Consider the following 23,898-nt stretch of genomic DNA (forward strand, 5'->3'; position numbering starts at 1 on the left):
AGAGATTGAGCGCATATGTGAACAGGGGTAGGGGCGGGGTGGTGGGGGAGTGGAGAGAGAGAGAGAGAGAATCTTAAATAGGCTCCACACCCAGCACGGAGGCTAATCTAGGGCTCATCAATCTCATAACCCTGAGATCATGACCTGACCCAAAATCAAGGGTTGGATGCTTAACTGACTGTGCCACCCAGGTGTCCCATTGCATCATTTCTTTTAGTCCCCAAAACAATTCCATGCAGTAGTAGTATTAATCCTGTTTTACAGATGAAATAATTCAGGTTCTGTGGGGTTGGAAACTTGAATATAAGGCTAGTGAGTTATGGAAGTGAGATATAACAATAATTGCTAAAATTTATATAGCAAGTAGTATAACACACTGAATCTTCATATCAACCCAACAAGGTGGAAGAGAAGAGTAACAGAGAAAAAGTAGGGAAGCCAGAATTTGAACCTTGTCAATTTGACTCCAACTCTTGAGTGTAACTACGAGAATTAAGTTATAAAGGTGTGCTGTCGGTAGCCACTAGCTTTTTTTATTTTTGTCATAATTCAAATTTAGATTAACCTTTTTAAAAAAATTTGGCTTTTTAGTCACATTAGCTACATTCAAGTGCTCACTAGCTAGTGTCTACCATATTGGACAGCACGGTATACTTCCATCATTGCAGAAAGTTCTGTGGAATAATGCTGTTGATAGACTCTGTACTAATGTTTTCCTAGTGACGTTTTAATAAAATAATGTGGACTCCATGAAGAGATTTGGGAAACACTTAAATGTTATTACCAGTGCCAAACTAATCATCGTTTGGGGTAGATTAATTTTACTGATGGTTACTAATTAATTTTATTTTTATTCTTCTTGTCATAAATTTGATGGGAGAAAAGTTTCTGATCTTGTCTCTAAAACTTGGAAATTTTGCATTCTTATTTTAGATCTGTGACTCCCCTTTCATGGATTATATAACTCCTGATAATTTTCCATTTGGGAATATCAAGTTGGCAAAATAATTTCAAGGAGGCAAGAAATGCAAGACAATATTAAAATATCCACTCTAAAAATTGAAATCCTTCCAATAAATAAATTTGCAGGGTTTTGTTTTTGTTTTTGCCAAGAAGAATAATGCTGTTTAAATGAACCATCACATTCTGTTTAGTCATTTGAAACTATCTTGCCTTTTCTGAATGGCATATGTTGCTCTAGTTTAAAGCCATTTCAAGAATAAAATAATCAAGAAGGAATGTTCTTACTTAGAATGACTATCTTTATATATTTATCTATGTCTATGATGGGTTCCTTTCTGCATTTCTTATCTTTAAAGTAATTAAATAAAAGGATAAATGGAACTTACTGCCTACCTACTGACATTCTAGGTACCTGTTGGATTCATTCCAATTTATGAAGGTGTTTTGAATGATAATTTCAGAATTGATTGGATGCATTTCAGATGGAGATCTGTTTCTATGGAAACATATTGGGTTTGCAGACTGAAAGACTATTGTAAATAGCATTAACCAAAATTGCGTATGCACAGGATGACTCCACTCCTTCCCCAGAAAATTCATTAAAGGGAAAATAAAGGCTAGAGGAGGCCAAACCTAATCCCAGTTCCCTGTAATAATTATCTGGTCAACACCAGTCACCAGCCTTAGAAATAGTCAATTTCATAGCTAAAATGTGCTCTCTGAGGGGAGGGAGTTCCTTATCAGGCCAGTACCAGAGTCCCAGTACAAACTAGGTTAGGAAGTCTACTGATAGGTTTATCTGTGGGAGCATCTTGCCAGAAGGCATGAGCTAAACGCAGTGTCAGAGGTGAACCTAAGATCTGGGGCAGGGAGTGAATAGCTCAGGCAGGAGAGCAAAAACAGACTGAGGAGGAGTAGACTCAGTACGGAAAAGCCACTGGGGAGCAAAAAAGAAAAATAGGACAATTTGGGACTGGAGTGATGTGTAGAGAATTTCTAAGGAAGATGGTGCTGTGCAATTGGAGATTTTTTTTAAACAAATTCTTTTTTTTTTTTTTAAGATTTTATTTATTTTTTTGACAGAGAGATCACAAGTAGGCAGAGAGGCAGGCACGGGAGGGGGGAAGCAGGGTCCCTGCTGAGCAGAGAGCCCGATGCAGGGCTCAATCCCAGGACCCTGAGATCATGACCTGAGCCGAAGGCAGAGGCTTTAACCCACTGAGGCGCCCAGGCGCCCCCGCAATTGGAGATTTTAAAGAAAGAACTGTGTGAGCTATAACTCAGAATGGAATTTTCCTGCCTGGTCAGTATTGAGAGATAATTCTCCATGGGTGTCTTAAGTTTCTGTACATCTTCTAAGCAGAGGGCACCAACTAATTTTATTTCAGATTACCTTTTCAAGGACATTGGTATAGTGAACAGCCTTGGATGACTGAGATAATGTCTCTACCTGGAACAAGGTCAAGTCTGTTTATTCTTCAGTATAATAAATACATCTCCCTCCAGGGTATAATCTGACTAGGCTTACTGCCCATTATAAAAGATTTCAGTTTCCAAAGCTTTCTGGAATCATGCCCCCATTACATGTGTATAATCACCCAGCCTTCTTCATATCACCCTATGGTAACTGGGGCTCAGGGTACCAGCACAAATGCTGATACTGTCCATATAGCTATGATTAGTAAACTATCCTTTGTTTCTGACCCAGGAATCTTGTGTCTTTTGTCAGCATCTATGAATCTATGGTAGCCTATTTGGTAGCTTGTATTAGGGTAGAATTAGGGTAAAATTCACAGTTCTCAACAGTTAGTATGGTTTGGAAGTGATTTTCATCTCTCTTAGCTGAACTCTGAAGTATACAAGATAATATGGCCACCTAACATGCCAATAGACAGACTTCAGCTTCTCCATGCTCTCTTACTGTAAGGAAAGTACTGGGGTAAGTAGAGCTGCTGAACCTTTTCATTAGGTTTCTGGTATCTCTTGCTGCCTGTTTCCCAATGTCTTTGGTATAAAGGCTAGACAGATATAATCTGTAATTATACATATGTGTTGGCTTGCACTGTTTTGAATTCAGTAATAGTGCCTAGGTTAAGATTATTTTTTAATCATGTTCATATACTTATGCAGAAGCACTTTTTTTTTTAAGATTTTATTTATTTATTTGGCAGACAGAGATCTCAAGTAGGCAGAGAGGCAGGCAGAGAGAGAGGAAGAAGCAGGCTCCCTGCCAAGCAGTGAGCCCCATGTGGGGCTAGATCCCAGGACCCTGGGATCATGACCTGAGCTGAAGGCAGAGGCTTTAACCCACTGAGCCACCCAGGCGCCCCCAGAAGCACTGTTTAATTATTTTGTCGTTTTGTTCAGATGTTTTAATTTTGATCATCAGTGACCTCTATTATCTCACAGGGATACCAGCACTTACTTTGAATTGGGTTTGGGTTTTTCCACTCTTCATTGGATTTGGCTCCTGTGAACTGCTATTCAATACATATCACATGGCTTGCCTTGGTGTGACCTTGTGTTTGATGAGCCCCTCCCAGGAGATTGTCATGACACAACTAATATTCAAGATATGGATAAGATACTTATGTGACAACTGAGAAAGATGAGAATTTTAATTATAAAGTCAAAACTCTCTAAGTAACAGGAAAGAAACATTATTAGAATCTAAAATTATTTTCCATTTTGTACTCTTGCAGAGGATCAAAAAAATAATGTGACTCACAGTTTGCTACTAGCAGATACAAGATGCTTTTGAGAATTTTTCAACCTCCGTTTTGACTTGTTTTGCCATTGTAAGAACTCCGAAACACTTGATGCAGGATTCTTCCAGATCATTGCCTCCTCTACCTCACTTCATTACAGCTTCACACAATGTCTAAATTTCTGGGAACAAAACCCAACAAGATATGTGTAAAAGTTTCAACAAAATGGAAATTGTAAAAGCCAACTTCCCACTCAACACCTACCTTGAGATTTATTTTCTGTTCTCTTCACATTCAAGCTCCTGTGTAACAATGTGACCTTTTTAAAAATACACAAATTAGTAGTTTTAATTTGCAATTTCATTCACACTACCGAACTATGAGAATTCTAATGGCATTGGCAATTAACTTGCCCATTTGTGCCCAATTTTGCTAATGTATAATGAGTGGTATAGAAAAGAGCATAGGTAAATAGGAAACATGACCTATAATTTGTAATTACACATATGTGTTGGCTTGTACTGAATTTATATTTAGAAACAGTGCCTAGCTTTTAACCCTTTGAGTTGGGTTTTTGTGCAAAAGAAGTATTTAATTATTTTAGAGATTTTCCTGTTTTTATAGGTGAATTTGTATCACTATTCAGTGTCCATCTATTCTTCCTGAGTTCTGGGAATATAGTAAAAATTGCATGTTATATTTTCCCTATTGATAATGAAGTAGAATATAAGCAAAGAAAGAAGACATCTACATATTTATTAGCCAAATGAAAAAATACAATACAACCACTAGGATTTTCAGCTCATAGGTATTACAATAAAATTTGGTTTGCTTTTATTTCAAGTTATTGTTTTCCACTTTTTTCTTCTGAGAGTACAGATGAAGCAGTTACAACAATTTCTAAAAATCTGGCAATACTATTATATTATAAGAAATCCATATAGTACCTAATTTAAAATAAAAGGAACTTTTGCTCTTACTCTCAATTCTCTCATGTTTCTCATCAGCTGGTGGAAGAGTTCCCAGCCCTGATTCTTCATGCCCCCAAATATGAGTTTAAGATGCCACAAGAGGCTGTCTTATTCAGTTTGGGTTGCTATAACAAATTACCATAGACTGCGCATCTTATAAACAACAGAATCTATTTCTCTGGGAAGTTCAAGATCAAGCAGTGGGCAGACTCAGTGTCTGGTGAAGACTAGATTCCTGGTTCACAGAAGAGTGTTTGTTTGCTGTGTCCTCATGTGGTGGAAGAGACAAGACAGCTCCCAGGGTTCTATTTTATAAGGACACTGATCCTAGCTATGGGCTCCATGTGGCCCTGAAAGGCCCAACCTTCTAACACCATCATATTTAGGATTAGGATTTCAACATATGAATTTCTGGAGGGACACAAACATTCAGTCCATAGCAGAGTCCATCTGGTTTATACATAAAGTTTAAAGGAAGTCCTTTTTTCTACCAGGGAATATTGTATATCTCGTAGCAAATATCTAATCCAGAGAGACTAAATTACATCCATTTTGCTTTATAATGGCCATTAGGTAAAAACTGCCAGAAATACTTGAGTCCATTTTTGATAGAATATAACATTTTGGTGGTCTCTCATTTCCATGCCAACCTAAAGACTATACAGGTTTTCCTCAGAAAAAGACCTTTATAGAAAGCTCTGAAATGTCTCATGACCAGATCTTTTCTGAGAAAAAGATATCCCAAAGATGGTAGGAAATGATATCCTAAAGACATTTTAGTAAACTTTTCCAGAAGACTTCCATAGTGTTTGGTAAATCACAATATTAGAGACTTTGGATGTAATTGAGACCCTGACAATTTTAGGGCTGGTTGTTGATTCTACCACTTGTAAATCTGGTTGTCGCACCTCATCTAAGAGTATTAAACCTTTTTTTTAAAGTTACCTAACAACTTTAAGATGATGTGAAGTAGGAGCACACATTAAAAAAAAAAAAATCACTTAAAGGTCAGCATCAAAAGCTGCTTCCCTGGTATTCTGCTGATAAATTCACATGGGGACCCTGCCATTAGTTGTCACTCATTGTCAAGGCTCACTCTCATTGTCACTGATGGACATCAACTCCTTTTTTTCTATGTGTAGTTACTAGAAGGAAATCTCCCTTGGTATGCACTTTTCTTAAGATCCAGTATAAGGGGGCAGATAACAGTACTGACATGTGGGGAGAAATAACGAGTATACAAGAGTGTCAAGTAAAAAGCAGCAGACATGAATTTCTTGAAGAATATTTTTGCAATTATGTTCATCCAAGAATATGTGCTGATTTAACTCAGATTTAAATATATACTGAGAACAAATCTGCATAGTTAAGAATTAAATTATAAATCAACAATTTCTTGCCTGTTTTAGACAGTTCTTAAATAGCAGCTTTATAATCTTATTTTTCTCTGTAAGCATATAGGATATATCAAAATATAAAAATTTAAGCAACAAATCATATTTACAGTACATATTATTACTCACTCTGAGGATAAATAATTAGAAACAAAATATTACATACACATGCATAGAAAATCCTTTTTGCCTAAGGCAATAAGTATTTTATTTGAATACTTGGGAGGATGTTATAAAGAATCTTATGAATTTGACTTCGGGCAATTTGTAATCCATCAATTAGCTTCTGGTTGTCTTATTTATGCCCTGTATTTTATTGCATTCATATAGATTCTGATACTTTGTTATTTCCATTCTCCCTCTCTATTTTATTACTTGGTTTTGCTTTAGCTCTTATAAAATCTCTCTGCAGGTCTTCTTAAAATTTATTACTGATGATAGTTTTCAGAACACAAGAGGCAGAGAATGAAACAGACTGAGCATAATTTGAAGTCAGACAGAATCAGCCTGAATCTCAGCTTGACCACTTAGAGTCAGTGAGGGCTTGGGCAGGGACTTAATTGATCAGAGCCTCAATTTCTTTATATTATAGTATTAGGACAATGACAATCATCTTCCACAATTGTTAGGAGATTCCAGATAACATGGATAAAGCATGGTGGTAGCTCTTACGTGGTGGCTCGTGGTATCAGGCTAGCCCTCTTTGGCGTGCACTGGTTAACAATATCAGGAAATACCTGGTTTGAGGGATGGTTTCAATAGTTCAAAGACTACCCCAGACCGGATTCTGATTTTGGTTGTTTTTAGAGTAACCACTCATCCTGATTTCCTTGGTACTGGGGTAGGTGGGTGGTTCCCAGGACACCAGACTTTCAGTGCTAAAACTGAGAAAGTCCTGGGCAACTGTAAACTGTTGGTCATCCTAGATGTTATTTAGGTATAAGTGAAGATGCAATGTGAATGCTTTGCAAAGACAGTTTGTGTGCGACAGGAACCTAATCCTAGAGGCTTTATATACAACACAAAGAGCCATTCAAACTGAGTGTCATGGAAAGTGTGCTTTACTGTCCTCTGTCTATTGCAGGAAAAAAGTCCATGCACCTTGAGGGAAGGCTCTCCATCTAGTAGTCTAACTTTAGGACAACACCGACCAGGAATGAAATGCAGCTGCAAGCAATTGATTGGCAACCACTGGTGCAGTTAGCTCATAATTAAAACTTTGAAGCATAATTTATCTTAATTCATGCCCTCTAACTTTGGGGTACAATTCTTCAGTTTTTACTAGTTATTGAAGAATGAAGTGATTTGTTATTTTATTGTTGACATACATTTTGACATATAATTTTTACTAAAGTATAATTAACATACAATATTATATCAGTTTCAGGTGTACAATATATTGATTTAACAATTTCATGCATTATTCAGTGTTCACCATGATAAGTGTCGTCACCACACAACATCATTACAGTATTATTGACTCTATTTGTCAGAATTATTCTACTGAGGTGGAGGCTATCATTAACCAGCTGGTCAGCATGCCAACATACCTCTCACACTTATTCTCTCTGGGCTTCTATTTCCACACCAAACTCTGTGGCTCTGGGGGGTGTGGACCACTTCTTCCTGGAGTGGGCGGAGAAGCGTGAGGGTGCTGAGTGTCTCTTAAAAATGCAAAACCAGCCCAGTGACTACTCCTTCCTACAGCGTGGGCAGAAGCCATCCCAGAATGGGTGGGGTAAAATCATAGATGCTATGGAACTGCCACCGCTCTGGAGAAGAACATGAACCAGGCCCTTTTGGATCTGCATGCCATGGGTTCTGCTGCCAGAGATGACCATCTCTGTGGATTCCTGGAGAACCACTTCCTGGATGAGGAGGTGAAACTTTTTTTTTTTTTTTAAGATTTTACTTATTTATTTGAAAGACAGATCACAAGTAGGCAGAGAGGCAGGCAGAGAGAGAGGAGGAAGCAGCCTCCTGCTGAGCAGAAAGCCTGATGCGGGGCTCGATCCCAGGACCCTGGGATTATGACCTGAATCGAAGGCAGAGGCTTTAACCCACTGAGCCACCCGGGCGCCCCAAGGAGGTGAAACTTATCCAGAGGACGATGACCACCTGACTCACCTCCACAGGCTACCTTGCCCTCAGGCTGGGATGGGTGTGTATCTCTCTAAAAGGCTCACCCTCAAACATGACTAGGAACCTCTGGAGCCCAGCGGCCTTTGAGGGACCCCTCTGGCATCTCCCTTGGTGCCAGGGCTTCTGCCTGGACCTCCTCCCAAGCCACTAGGCAGCTTTCTAACCACCCTGGAGCCCTCTCCCAAGCCGTAGACAGAAACAATAAAGCTTTTTGCAGGAAAAAAATGGTTTTGTTGTTTTAAGTATGAAAATCCTACACTTGAACCACCTGAACCTTTATCTGTTACATAATTGGAAACTAGGAATTGAAGCAAAAAGAATAACTTTCTGTATCCAAAGCTCCCCTTATATCTTGGTGTTCAAGGCCAGAATTATATAATCTCTCTGTGACTCTTTTTAAGTACTATATCTTATCCTAGTGACCTTTGACAGAATATCCTTCTTTTGCTTTCTTAGCTCAGAGTCTTATTAACACCTAAAGATAATTTTTCTTTCCAAACAACCTTATTGTCTCATTAACAAGTTTAGCCATGTCACATGCTGCTGGTATAAAGATAACTAGGTCAGGTTTCTTGGTTAGTCCCTTGAGCAGCCCTTAAGTGCTATTTTAGTTTAATATTTGTGTGCATATTTGTAGAAAAAAAAGAGATAATTTGGTGAATAGCTTTGACTCTATTTCAACCTCAGACACAATCTTAATTTTAATTAAAAAGAAACTAGATCTAGACTGTACAATGAGGATATATATATGTATATATATATATATTCACATTTTTAAATTTTTAGGTTTTTGGACTGGCTCTCTACCAGTGATTTTCAACCTGGCTACACTTTAGAATCACTGGGAGTGGGGGTAGATGGTGGGTGTTGGTGTAGGGAAGGATTTAAGAAATATCGATGCCCATGTGGGCATCCATTTAAATCTCCATCTAAATCATCTAAATTTCTGTGGGTAGAGCCAAACATTTGAATTTTTATTTTAAAAAAATTTTATTTATTCTTTATTTTTAAATATTCTATTTATTTGAGAGAAAGAGAGAGCAGAGAGCATAGGGTGGGGGGGTGGGGAGAAGAGCAGAGGGAGAGGGAGAAGCAGACTCCTGGCTGAGCAGGGAGCACAACAAAGGGCTTGATCCCAGGACCCTGAGATCATGACCTGAGCTGAAGACAGAAGCCTAACGAACTGAGTCACCAAAGCACCCCTAAATATTTGAATTTTTAAAAAGATCTCCAAGCAACTCTAAGTGCTCTAGCAACTATAACGGATTCTCTTACGGATCAAAAAATTCAGAGGACAAATAGTTCCAGAATATCAGGCACTGTGGGACAGTTTTCTAGAGAACTTACATTCTATTTTAAGGGGTTCTCTTTTCACGCCCCACCTGAGACTCCTCTCACCTCCTCATCTAGGAAGAACTGTAAAGTAGGTGCTCACTTATAACATCTGCCTCCTCTTGAGCATGCTAAATGTAGGTCCACACAAGGGCCCGTGTACAGAGACAAGCAAGATGCTTATCTTCCTCCCAAACAACTGTCTTCTTCCCATCCTCCTCCACGCACCGACCCCTGAAAAAGCTCTGCTGGACCTGCAGTGCCTCTCACGGGTGGAAACTGGGAATTTAGGCTTCCTTCCTTGAATTTTTATTGTAGTGAGGAAACTAAGGGGAATGGTTCTCGCAGGAATAAAGAGAAACATGAACTTCAGAGATGGGTTTGCTAAGAGGCCAAGGGGGAGAAACGCATATCGAAATTAAGAGAAAACAGCCATTTTTGCTTTCTCCTTTCCTAAATAAACAACAACAGTGACAACAACTTTAAAAATCAAAAATTTGAAGGAAAGCTACATTACGTGTAAGTCTTGAGATTTAATTTATAAAACCCATCTTGGGGCGCCTGGGTGGCTCAGTGGGTTAAAGCCTCTGCCTTCAGCTCAGGTCATGATCTCAGGGTCCTGGGATCGAGCCCCACATCGGGCTCTCTGCTTGGCAGGGAGCCTGCTTCCCCCTCTCTCTCTCTGCCTGCCTCTCTGCCTGCTTGTGATCTCTGTCTGTCAAATAAATAAATAAAATCTTTAAAAAAAAAACAACCCATCTTATGAAAATGACAAGGAAACAAAAATGATAGTATGCTCAAATGATTACTTGAATATCCCCGTCTTATGACAGGGGAACTGCTGTGAATCCCCAACACAGGACAATTGAGAGCCAACAAAAAGATCAGTGTGCCACCTGCTAGCCCCAGGAGTTTCCCTATTTTCTAAGATCTGTAAGTAGTGGTGGTAGGAAGTGGAATAATGGAAGGGGACAGAAGGGAAGGAAAAAAACCCGCAGATCCTAAAAGTACGTAAGGACAGTAATATAGGGTAGTTAGTATAGGGAAAGCTAAATTGGGGGGCAATATTAACAAGCATCTGGGTTTGGTTGTGTTTAATTTTGTTTCCTTTAAAAGAAACACATGAGTGCCACACACACACACACACACACCAGGTGCTAGACGGAGGGGGGGGGAGAAAAATAAGGCACGATTCCTATTCTCAGGGAGTTTTCTTATTGGAAAGCTTATTTTTACATGGAAGAAATAAAGAATAATTTAGACAAAATAAATCACTCAAGTGATTGCACATTTTAATATTGTTTAGTTTTCTGATTATAAAGTGATGATGCCTATTGTAGAGAAGCTAAGAGTTAAAGAAAAGTGTAAAAAGGAAAATAATGATCACCCTAATTTCTGAGCTCTTCCTGTTCTGAGTTTCAATAGCATGTTTTCTTTTCTTCCCTCTTGTCTTCAACTTCTCTCTCTCTCTGCACTCCTTTTTCTCAACCCATAAATGTGGTCAGCTCTCCCCCATCTCAGCATTCTCATCACTACGGTGGGGATAAATGCACCTACCACAGATGGTTGCTTGTGATTCAATGAGGTAATACAGGTAAATGCTTGGAACAGTACCCACCATAGAGTAAACACTATATAATTGTTATTTTTAAATTATTTTGAAACAGATAAACAAGAAAACTTTCTCCTCTCACCACTGTTGTAGCTTTTTTCCCTCTATCCCTTGGCTTCCTGACCTCTGCTGACCTTATTCTCTTCTCTGCCTGTTATGATTAGGTTTCTGCTGAGGCCTTGCAAAAATGTTAACCTGTCCTCGGTCTCTAACCAGAGTGTTTTTCCAGCTCAGCTGAATTCTCCATGGTCACCTCCATGTCTTCCCAGTGTCCATCTGCCTTATAGCACTGGTCAATCTGATGTCAGATCTGACCCTTTTTACATTTAACTCAGTCTTTGACATCTATCAAACTTTATCCTTGAGCATGTAGCCCTAAATCTTTCAGTCTATCTACCCACCCAGACCTAATTCATTCACAGTAAGCACTTCCTCTACAATGTTTATCACCATCTGCCTCGTATTGATGTTGTTGTGTGTCTGTCCTTCTGGCCGGACAGGTGGCAATGCCTGCTGTGTTTACCTTTGTATCTCAAGAGCCTGTTTCATGGATGTTTGTCAAATTGTGTTGAAATCCTGGGGGTGGGGGTACTGCTTAAGGCATTTACTATTTACTATCATGTGTTTCAATTACTAAGGTATATTTCTTTACTTCTTACTATATTTTTAGGTCCTTGTGAGGTGGGAATCTGACTTCCAGTGTTCAAAATTGTGTCCTGCATCTAAGAGGTAATCCCTAAATGTTTCTGAAACACTAATTACCTTTGCAGAATACTTCACACTTTACAAAGCTCTTCCACATGGATCAGTTCATTGGATCTCCTGGTGAGCCTCCTAGAGAAGTTCCCGTTTGGCAGATGAGTGAAAGGACACACACTGGTGGGACAAGCAAGGGCTTAAGTTAAAGTCATCTGATTTTTTTTTTTTTTTAGATTTTATTTATTTGACAGAGAGAGAGAGATCACAAGTAGAGAGGCAGGCAGAGAGAGAGAGAGGGGAGGAAGCGGCTCCCTGCGGAGCAGAGAGCCCGACTCGGGGCTCGATCCCAGGACCCTGGGATCATGACCTGAGCCGAAGGCAGAGGCTTTAATCCACTGAGCCACCCAGGCGCCCCTAAAGTCATCTGATTTTAGAGGTTTCTGATTTTTCTACTATAGTTTCCTGCCTGTGAAACTGCATGTAACATTATTTCATGCAAATAGCTTTTCCTGAGTGATCAGAATGGAGAACATCTGGCTGGAGATATGGGGGAGTTCTGTGGAAGAGGTGGGGCTTGCTTGAGAAAGGCTGGGAAGTGTGTCTTGGAAGAACATGTGGTATGATAGGCCGAGAGAAGGTGAATGATGTTTTGGGATATACAGTACATGAAAAGTTTTATATTAACACTAGCTTCACTATTTCATATTTGAAAAAACTTAGGTTACGGAAAGCATTTATTTTTTAGAGGGAATGCATGAATTGCAACTAAAATTACAGTTGAATTTGTAACTCTGGACCCAGCAATAGGAATGACTGTGGTGGGCTCTGTAGGCAACACAGCAAAACCCTGAGGCTTTTCATAATCCTTCAATTTCTTAAAAAAGTCTTTTTATGGTTATTTACAGTCCAATGTAGGTCAACTAACTTGGTGGGTTTTTTTTCTTCTCAAATAACTGCTTACAGTAACACACCAAGGGTCTATCATTTAGCCTTTGGATATAACATTGAAGTTATTTATTTCTTTCCTTCTGTGTTTAGAGTGTGTATTTATGGACAACTTTATTATGGTACAAATCTGTAGCCAAATGACATTTCCCAATACTGCACCAAGAGACAGATTTCTACTGGTTACTCTAGTGATTCTAGTAATAACATTTTACATGTTCTTCTGGCTTTCAATAGTGTCCTGTCAGATAACAAAGCTTAAAAGAACATCTACAGTGATGAAAGCCTTGTGGGGTTGCAATTTCTCTACATCTGCTTCCGAAACCAACCCTATGTAGCAAGTTATGCTTGGTGAGGCCAATAATTCTAGGTCATTTATTCTTTTATTGCTTCTTTACTATTCTGTTCTACTTGACTGAATAGGTTTTAGGAAATACACCATGGGCATGCTGATTTCCATTCGAGTTGCTCCAGCCACACTCTACATTTTTCCTTTTCTCCCTTTTGAGCTCGTCTTGAGAGCTCATTTCACCGTTCAGAGCGACTTCAATTTCAAAGCTTTTCCCTGCACACAAACACATCTCCCATTCTTGACTGTGTGCCTTCAATCTCGCAGCCTGAAGTCATCACTTACTATGTACCCAGGATTCTCTTGGACCTTTGTTTTTTGGAAGTAATCTGGATTTTATTTACTGATCAGGTTTCCCTGAAGGAAAGGAAAGTATTGCTACCTGCTTATGCCACTGACCCTTCCTAGCACCTGACTTTAAGCAAGTTTAGTAGCCTATTGCTAGTTCTGATGAAAAAAAAAAAAAAAGAGTTGTATGTGGTAGAAAACAACTTGTGTTTTTTTTTTTTTAAAGATTTTTCATTTATTTATCAGAGAGAGAGGGAGAGAGAGCAAGCACAGGCAGACAGAATGGCAGGCAGAGGCAGAGGGAGAAGCAGGCTCCCCGCCGAGCAAGGAGCCCGACGTGGGACTCGATCCCAGGACGCTGGGATCACGACCCGAGCCGAAGGCAGCTGCCTAACCAACTGAGCCACCCAGGTGTCCCACAACTTGTGTTTTAATATAGACATCTCGCCTCTTTTACCCTTGCTGCTAGCATGGGGTACCTGATGTTCTTTATGTCTTGATAGTACCCCCAAACTGAGAGTTCTTTTCAGACAACAGAGAAGTTCTCCTAGAATTGTGACACTCTGCAACTGAAACTCTTATTTCTACGTTTCCCATAGAAATGGATAGCTGATTTGCTTTTCAGTGGACGAAGGGATACCTCTGGAAATGAAAACTTTATTATTGTGACAGGCAGCTTAATAGAAGATAGTTAAAAACATTGTTAGACTCATTTCTTTATTTACCAAAGCCCATTTAATGATATTAATTTTTTCAACCTATGGGTTAACACTGGCAAATAAATAACATTTTCAAAAAGTTAAGTCAGGTCTTTAACATAATTAAATACACTCCAAGCATTATCATGTCTCTGAGGTTTTGCTCTTATTATTCCAACCACCTTGTAACCTATTCTGCCTTTCTCTGCCTGTAAAATATGATTCACTCCTCAAGGTCAAGGTAAAATGTCACTTCTTCTGTGAAATGCTTTCAAATCCTTCTGAACTGAACCAATTACTTTTGCTTTTCTGTCTCCAAAACACTTTATGATTCTACTTATTTTCTTCTGAGGGTCCTTTTAGGCCAAAGTATGCTTCACAATTTGTGTGTGTGTGTGTGTGTGTGTGTGTGTCCTTCTTCCTTAAAGGTAAACAGGCATTATTCAGCTCTGAAAGTTTCCTTAGTATCCAACATTGTGCTTTTAATATGGTGTTGGTTGAAGTTTTGACTGCTGAGGAATATACAAAATGATGACTAGTGGTAATAAAGAAAGTATGGGCAAGATTATAAATAGTTAAGGTCCCTAACCTGGAAGAGTTTAAAATCTGGGCCAAATCCTGGTATGGAAGAACCACAGAAAAGTATAGAACAGACCTTTACTACTACTTTTTGTAACTTTTAGCAAAGCACCAGTAAGGTAAACATTTTCATGCGGCTCACTCAGTTAGGGCACCAAGTTGGTGACCAGCACAATGGGCAAATTTTTGTCAACTTTTGAAGAAGTGCTTCATCTTGGAAGTTTATGAAAAAGAGAAAATAATTGTGAATGATTAGATGCACAGTGAAATGGAAAATGTACTTAAGCATATTGTGCTGTGTGCGTGTGTGTGTACTCAGAAACAACAAATCATAGGAAGAATATTCGCTTTGGTGGCAGATAAACCCAAGGTTAGTTTTGGCCTGCCATTTTCCCTTAGCAAGTTACCTAACATTTTTGAGCCTCACTTACCTCACCTGTAAAAGGGCAATTATAACGAGTTGTGTAGATTAAGTGGGACAACTTCTTTTTTAAGTATAAAGCACAGTTCTTGGCATACTAGAGGTATTCTTTCTCCTACTTTCTCCTACACAGTACGTCTAGAAAAAGTACTGGAAGCCTTGAGGAAACCCTTGGCCAAGACAGGCAGGGACAACACCAGCAGTCCTAATCCTGAGCCTCTGTCACCCTCTGGTATGCCCTGTCCACTTCTTCTTCTCTGCTGGTCCACCTTGGACTGACAACTGCCTAGAAACTGACTATGCCAATGCTATAGCCCTTTCAGCTTGCAAGGGCTTGAAGTTCAGTCCTCAAGAACAAAGCCTCTTCATCACTTGTCCTCATGTCAGTTGCTATTGCTATTCCTGGCATTAATCATGGTTTCAGGGATATTTGAAATGCAGGAATGGCAGGAGGCAGGACTTCTCTGTGGTTACCCTTCCGTGCCTCTGGAATGTCTGTGCATGCCTTTGCTGCTTTGTGGTTAGTCAGTTGGTGGTGAGTTTACAGTTCCAAGTGGCTTTGGGTGACAAAGAGAACATCTTTCAAAAACCATGAGCTGCTGGAAGAATCTCTCCCAGTTACTCAAATGTTTCTTTCTCTATAGTTGTTTTCTCTTTCGAGGTTACAGCAGTTGGAATTAAAAGCTGTAATACTGACTTCAAGGCTAAGTTCTTATACCTAGGCTTTGCTATTTATTTTGTATATGCTATATGATTGCATTAAATTATGTGAAAGAAAATGTGTAAGTACTTCAAGTGATGAGCATTAAAGTGAAAGTTGTAAATCTGTGTATGACCACAGCTTGAGCATAGAAAAAAAACATAGAAATGAATCATTGAACATTATATAAAAAACTAATGATGTACTATACATTGGCTAATTGAATTTAAATTAAAAAAGGAAAAGAAAAGAAACATTTAAAATGTCAATAGTGGGTTGTCTCACTGAGTGTTTTTTTCTTCTTTTCCTATTTACATATTTTCTGCTACTCTATAATGTTTACATATCAATTCTAAAGCAAAAAAAAAAAGCCTGATATATATTATATAATTTACATATAATTGATTTTTTCATTTTAGAAGACATATATGTGTATATATATATATACCTATATAATCCTCAGTTATATATAATGAGAGAGAAGGCATTATTGATACTGAGGTGTGCTTAAAGGGCTTATTAAGGGAAACGTTGAAAGAGGAAGAATCATAAAAGTGTAGCAGAGAACAAAGGAATGGAAGCAGGAACAAACGTATGGAAAGGGGAGGAGAGGGCTTTTGACTGATTTACTTTGATAGTTTTAGGTGTTTTTTTTCCAGTAATTAAATATTGTCCAGGGGTTTTTAACCATTAGCGTGGTCACATCCTTCTTTCCTAAGGAGATCTAAATAAGCTACCATTCACTGTAGCAGAGTGGAGTTGAGTGGGAAAATTAAGTAGAGGAGAGCAAATTATAATAACAAAAAAAAAGTAGCTAAAATTTATTGATATACAGGCACTACTTTAAGTTCCAGTTTAGTCCTTATAAAATCTACCAAAAGGTGGGTAGTTTCATTATTCATATTTACAAATGAGCAAATCAAGTCATAGGGAGAGTAATTACTTCTCTGGGGCCTCCTAGCTAGAAAGTGGTGGTGCCGATTTGAACCTAACTAGTCACACTCCTAACCTTGCAGATGTCCTTGTTTAGTTACAACAATTATAACAACAAACAGCCTGCAGAGATACAGTGTAGAAGTAGCAGTTTGAAAAACCAGGATATACAGGAGAGTTATTTTCTGATCTCAGAGCATGTCCTAAAGGGGCAGGCTTCATTGAGGAACTTCTCCAGGAACAAAGTAGCTGGCAGGCACCACCTCTCTCCCCTGCCCCCAGCATAAACACATGGCCACCTGTAGGAACCCGGGAGGTGCCCACATTCATTACCTCACTTGCTTACACCAAGCCCCGCCTCCTGTGCTTTGGTATACTGGCCCTTCCCAGTCCTGTCTGCCTCCGTTCCAGTGCTGCACATCCCCTTTCCAGAAAACTGGGGCAAACCTTGCCAACACCATGTCTCCTGTGTGTTTTGTGAGGCGTTGGTCCCGGGAGTGGTGGTGGTAGTGGTAGTGGCAGGCCATGCAGAAGCCTGAGGCACCCCCTGTTAAAATTGCATGCCTGCTATTCACACACTTGGAGGATCTGCCCAGACCACCCTGGACCTGGAAATGGTCTCACTTCATAAGCAGACTGGTGTGCATCTTTTTCAAACCACATGCCCTACCCGGCTGGGGACCAAACAATGCCCACAGTAGGCAAAGAAAGAGCCTGTGGAGATGATTGGACTGAAGAAAAAAACAGCCAGGACAAACTAGCAGGGTGCACACAACACACAGAGGAGACGCCCCCTGAAGCACCAAGTTCTGATGAACAGGGTACACTGTTCTGCAGGGCACTACAGGACCTCTTCTGCATAAGGCCATTACTTTCAAGAGCACGAGACACAGCTAACTTGCCTAACACACAGAAACAGACACAGAGAGTTAGACAAAATTAGGAGACACAGCAATTTGTCCCACATGAAAGAAAAGGACAAAACCACAGCAAGAGATCTAAGCAAAATGGACATAAGTAATACACCTTGCTGAGAATTTAAAGTAATGGTCATAAAGGTACTCACTGGCCTTGATAAAAGAGTAGAGGACATCAGTGAGACCCTTAACAAAGAGATAAAGAAGACCCAATTGGAGATGAAGAACACAATAAGTGAAATTTAAAATACACTAGATGAAATAAATAGCAGGCTAGGGGAAGCAGAGGAATGAATTAGCAACCTGGAAGACAGAGTAATGTAAAGTAATCAAGCTGTGTAGCTAAGAGGAAAAAAATATGCAAAATGAGAATATTCTTAGGGAACTCAGCAACTCCATCCAACACAATACATTCACATTACAGGGATCCTAGAAGAAGAAGAAGAAGAAGAAAGAAAGGGGACACAAAATGTATTTGAAGAAATAATAACTTAAAACTTCCTGAATCTGGGGAAGGAAAAAGAAATCCAGATCCAGGAGGCACAGAGATTCCCCAACAAAATCAAGCCAAAGAAGTCCACACCAAGGCACATGATGATTATAATGGCAGAAAATAGTGAAAAAAAAAAAAAAGAGAGAGAGAATTTTAAAAGCAGCAAGAGAAAAGATGGTTATGTACAAAGAAACCCCATAAAGCTATCAGTAGCTTTTTCAGCAGAAACTTTGCAGGCCAGAAGAGAGGGGCATGATATATTCAAAGTGATGAATGGAAAAAGTCTGCAGCCAAGAATACTTTATCCAGCAAGGCAATCATTTCAGAATAAAAGGAGTGATAAAGAGTTTCTCAGACAAAGGCTAAAGGAGTTCATGACCACTAAACCAGCCCTACAAAAAGTGTAAAAAGGACACTTTGAGTGGAAAGGAAAGACCATAGGGTAAGGAAAGTAGGAAACACAAAAGCAGCAAAAAAAAAGTAAACTGTAAACATCAGTTAAAGGATTCACAAAATAAAAGGATGTAAAGTATGACATCCTATACTTACAATATGGGAGGGGGTTGAGTAAATTTCAAATTTAAAGTTCAAATTTAAAGTTCAAATTTAAGCTACCATGAACTTAATATATCACTAAATAAGGCCAGCAAAGCATGAAAAAGAGTGGGAAGGAAAGGATCAGGGAAGACCTACAAAACAACCATAAAACAAGTAACGATATGGCAATAAATACGAATTTATTAATAATTACTTTAAATGTAAATGAACTAAATATTCAGTCAAAAGATGCAAAATGGCAGAATGGATAAAGAAACAAGACCCATCTACATGCTGCCTATAAGATTCTCATTTCAAACCTAAAGACACATGCAGATTAAAAGTGAGGGGATGGAGAAACATTTATCATGCAAATGGATGTCAAAGGTAAGCGGAGGTAGCAAGATTTATATCAGACAAAACAGACTTTAAAACAAAGACTGTAACAGAAGACGAAAAGAATACTATATAATAATATAGGGGCCAAGCCAACAAGAAGATATAACAATTGTAAATATTTATGTACCTAATATGGAAGCACCAAACATTAAACACTTAATAACAAACACAAAGGAACTAATCAATAGTAACACAATAATATTAGGGGAATTTAACACCTCACTTATATCAATGGAGAGATCATCCAAACAAAAACAATAAGCAAACAGTGGCTTTGAATAACATGCTGGACTAAATCGACTTAACAGATATATTCAGAACATGTTTTCCATCCTAAAACAGCAGAATGCACATTCAAGTGCACATAGGGCATTCTTCTGAATTGATCACATATTGGGCTATAAAACAAGTCTCAAATTCAAAAAGATTCACGTCATACCATACATCTTTTCTGACCACAATGCTCCACTTCTGGAAGGAGCACATACACATGGAAGTTAAATAACATGCTCCTAATAATGAATGGGTCAACCAGGAAATCAAAGAAGAAATGAAAAATTACATGGAGAGAAATGAAAATGAAAACACAATGGTCCAAAATCCTGGTATGCAGCAAAAGTGTTTCTAAGAGGGAAGTGTATAGCCATACAAGTCCACCTCAGGAACAAGAAAAATCTCAAACAACCTAACCTTACACACCTAAAGAAGCTAGAAAAAGAACAAATAAAATCCCAAACCAGCAAAAGGAAGGAAATAATAAAGACTAGAACAGAAATAAATGATATGGAAACCAAAGAGTAGAACAGATCAATGAATCCAGGAGCTGGTTCTTTGAAAAGATCAACAAAACTGATAAACTTCTAGCCAGACTCATTTGACAAAGAAAAAGAGGACTCAAACAAAATCACAAATTAAAGAGGAGGAATGACAACTGACACCACAGAAATACAAAGTATTGTAAGAAACTATTGTGAAAAGTTATATGCCAACAAAGTGGACAACCTAGAAGACATGGATAAATTCTTAAAAACATATAACCTTCCAAGAATGAAGCAGGAAGACATAGAACATTTAAGCCAATTACTAGCAATAAAATTGAATCAGTAATCAAAAAACTCCTGACAACAAGTCCAGGACCAGACAGCTTGTCAGGTGAATTCTACTGAACAAGAAGAGTCAACATCTAGTCTTCTCAAACTTTTCCAAAAATTAGAAGAGGAAGGAAAGCTTCCAGATTCGTTCTTCGAGGCCACCATTATCCTAATACTAAACCCAGAGAGACACCACAAAAAAAGAGAACTACAGGACAATATGAACACAGATGCAAAAATCCTCAACAAAATATTAGCAAACTAAATCTAACAATATATTAAAAAATTAAAAAAATATATGATTTCTCTCATATGTGGAGTTTAAGAAACAACACAAGTTAACAAAGGGATAAAAAAGAGACAAGCCAAAAAACAGACTCTTACCTATAGAGAACAAACAGGTGGTTGCAAAGGAGAGGTGGGTAGGGGCATGGGGGAAATAGATGAAGGGAATTAAGAGTATAGTTATCAAATGAGCATAATATACAGAACTGTTGAAATCACTATATAGTACACATGAAACTAATATAACACTGTATGTTAACTATACTGGAATTAAATTTTTTTAAAAGATTTTATTTATTTATTTGACAGAGAGAGATCACAAGTAGGCAGAGAGGCAGGCAGAGAGAGAGGAAGGGAAGCAGGCTTCCTGCTGAGCAGCGAGCCCGATGCGGGACTCGATCCCAGGACTCTGGGATCATGACCTGAGCCGAAGGCAGCGGCTTACCCACTGAGCCACCCAGGCGCCCCCTGGAATTAAATTTTTAAAAAATTTACATGTTTATTTAGTGTCTTTCTCCTTCAAAAGACTTTCTGAACACATTACATTTTATTTGCACATTTATTCTGAGAATAGCCCTAAAATGGAATCAACTATAAACTTTTATATATATATATATACATATATATATATGTATATATATACACACACACACACACATATGGAAACCAACCAAGAATGGAATATCTGCATAAAATCAGTTATCTACTGAGAGACTGGAAATCAAATTCTAGTGTGACGCCTCAGCTCAGGTTTCAAATTGCAAGGTTACACTGCCACCTAGTGTAGACAAACATTTTTCCAGAGTGTGAAAGCTAGTGAATGCATATAAAATTTCATAGGATGCAACATAAAGCAATGATCTCTTAAGGGTTCTTTGATAAAAGAGAGTGATTTCAGAATGAAGGATCTTTTTATATGTTATTGATTAAGGATAACATGGATTCAGGAACACATTTTATATATTTTGCTTGATGAGTGAGAAGACTGAGAAAGGGAAGGCTTGGTTTCTGTACATCATTCTGCCAGGTAAATTTCCTTAATACATATAATATAAATAAATTAGTACAATTTGTTTTCATAAGTGTGAAAGTTCCCAGTAGATCTGTTTTTATGGGTGCAACTGATATTTATTTTAAAAAGTTATTCTGCAAGTAAGTATTTTAAAAATCTCAGTCTGCAACTCCATATCAGTTATAAAAAGGAGGGGTAGCTCAATGGAGTTGAAAACATTACCTTTAGAAGCAGCATTTCTCACTGGACCAGTAGCACCAACATCAACCTGGGAGCTTGTTAGAAATATAAAGTCTCAGACCCACCTTAAAGCTCCTGAATCAGAAACTCTGAGGGTGAAGCCCAGAGAAACGTTTTTATCTTCAGATGGTTTTGAGGTAGTTTTGGGAGCCACTGTTAGAAAAGAAGGGTTTATGGCATGTAGAAAAATATGGCAAGTGATCAGTATGTGAGGTTTGAAGATGCAAAAGAGGCTTAGGACATGAATCAGCTGCTACAAATTGAAGATCCACTAGGCAACAAATGTAGCAACATATGTTGGAAGCACATGTGTGGTGGAGGGGACTTGATTTCTCCCTTGGCGGGGGGTAATGCAAATGCTCATATTTTAGAGAAAGCAAAAATCATACATCAGAAAACTTGGAGGTGGGGGAGTGTTTATGTTAAATAATGCATTCTTGTATTAATGGTCCATGGCAAGAGCACATTTATTTGTGAGTGATTTCAGAGAGAAATGGCTATCATCATAAGGCTCTATTTACTTGCTATATATGATTAGGCTACAATTACAACTATGGAACCAAAATAAGCAGATTAAAAATAGAGCTTTGATTGTGGTGGGATTTCTTTACAGTAAAACTTAATGCAAAACTGTGAGAGTCCTACTTTTAGCAACTCTGATTATTAATCAGCCTCTCAGCCAGATTCCTTTGGTAAATTTCAAGTTCTAGCTGTGGCTAATTTGCAGCATCCTTGCACAACTGCTATATGTCACTAGGCATTTGAGTCTTTTATTTTTGAAGACAAAATATGCAGAAGAAAGCTTACAATTAAACACTATTAGGAAGCTAATTTTAAAAGGGGATCTTCTTGGTTTTAATCTATAAAGTAAATTCGGGATGCACAGCATCTTTAAAAAAGCTGTGTTTATGGTAACTTTATTTCAAAAGAATACTTTAAAAAATATCATTGTGTTAACCATGAGAGACTCTTAACCTCAGGAAACAAACTCAGGGCTGCTGGGGGTGGTGGTGGGAGGGATGGGGTGGCTGGATAATGGACATTGGGGAGGGTATGTGTTATGGTAAGCGCTGTCAATTTTTTTTTTTTAAGATTTTATTTATTTATTTGACAGAGAGGGATCACAAGGAAGCAGAGAGGCAGGCAGAGAGAGAGAGAGGGGAAAGCAGGCTCCCTGCTGAGCAGAGAGCCTGATGTGGGGTTTGATCTCAGGACCCTGAGACCCCCACCTGAGCCGAAGGCAGAGGCTTAACCCATTGAGCCACCCAGGCGCCCCTACATTCTTTCTTAACAGCGCTGTTGCTTGCTCATCTTCATCTTACATAAAACTGCCAAGCTGGAATAAAGCCAAACTGCTTATAAGAAAACCTATTTTCTTCTCATTTAAAAAATCTTTCATTAAAAGTCCTCTTTATTTGCCTTCTTATTCTAGCTGTAGAAGACTCTTCAAAGTGGGAGGAGGAGGGGACAAAAGCAGAAGTGAGATATTTAAAACCCTCAACAAAAGGATATCTCAAACCATTACACAGGAAGACCTGCATCTCTTGTTTCCCACAGTAAATAGTGTTAGAGGATCTGTACTGAAGATAAAGGACTTGAGTGGAGAGGGTCCCTTAGGAAAATGCCCCTTCCCCTGTGGATCTAGGGCTCACTCACCTTGTGTAATTTCAAGGAGGTCCCCAGCTGCAGTTTCTCTTCTAAAGTCCCACCATTAGAAGTTCAGGTTTTTTTTTGGGTTAATAAACTGTTCCATTTACATAAGCCCTGGTCAATGTTCAAGGAAAAGCTAGGCTAGGACCATTATAAATTATAAAATTCTGTGACTTAGAAAATGGTTACCCTTGGGCATCATAATTTTGATAGATGGAAGGAGAATGACAGGGCCCTGTGGAGAGCCCCAAACAACATGAGGGAATGGATGTCCTAATGCCAGGAGGGAGCCAGGTAGGTCATGAGTAGAAAAGGAAAGGGGAACAAATGGTGTAGATGTTCAGGTTTACCTTGTTCTCAGCTCATCAGGGGAAACAAATTCTCCATCGAACTGAGGAAAACAGAAGAGGAAAGGGTTTGTTTTTTTTTAAAGAAACAAACAGAAAATAAGAACTAATGCCATTTATTTTGCAATTGAAAAATGAAATTGTTTAAAAATTAAATACATTTCAAGAAGACAATAGACACTAGACGCCAAAA

General features: G+C 38.6%; 1 protein-coding gene and 1 pseudogene across 1 annotated transcript in view; both read left to right on the plus strand.

The window, feature by feature from the left end:
* The first annotated feature begins 7,472 nt into the window (after positions 1-7,472).
* On the plus strand, positions 7,473-8,366 carry LOC125101585 (ferritin light chain-like; annotated as a pseudogene).
* Positions 8,367-19,658: 11,292 nt separating this feature from the next.
* The window catches only part of COL9A1 (collagen type IX alpha 1 chain), a 92,664-nt gene continuing 88,424 nt past the window's right edge, over positions 19,659-23,898 (plus strand). Inside the window, exon 1 of the mRNA XM_047733703.1 lies at positions 19,659-19,672. Coding sequence (XP_047589659.1) covers positions 19,659-19,672 — 14 coding nt within the window. The remainder of the gene's footprint in view (positions 19,673-23,898) is intronic.

Source organism: Lutra lutra, chromosome 6 (genome assembly GCF_902655055.1).
Source record: "Lutra lutra chromosome 6, mLutLut1.2, whole genome shotgun sequence".
Taxonomy (NCBI): Eukaryota; Metazoa; Chordata; class Mammalia; order Carnivora; family Mustelidae; genus Lutra; species Lutra lutra.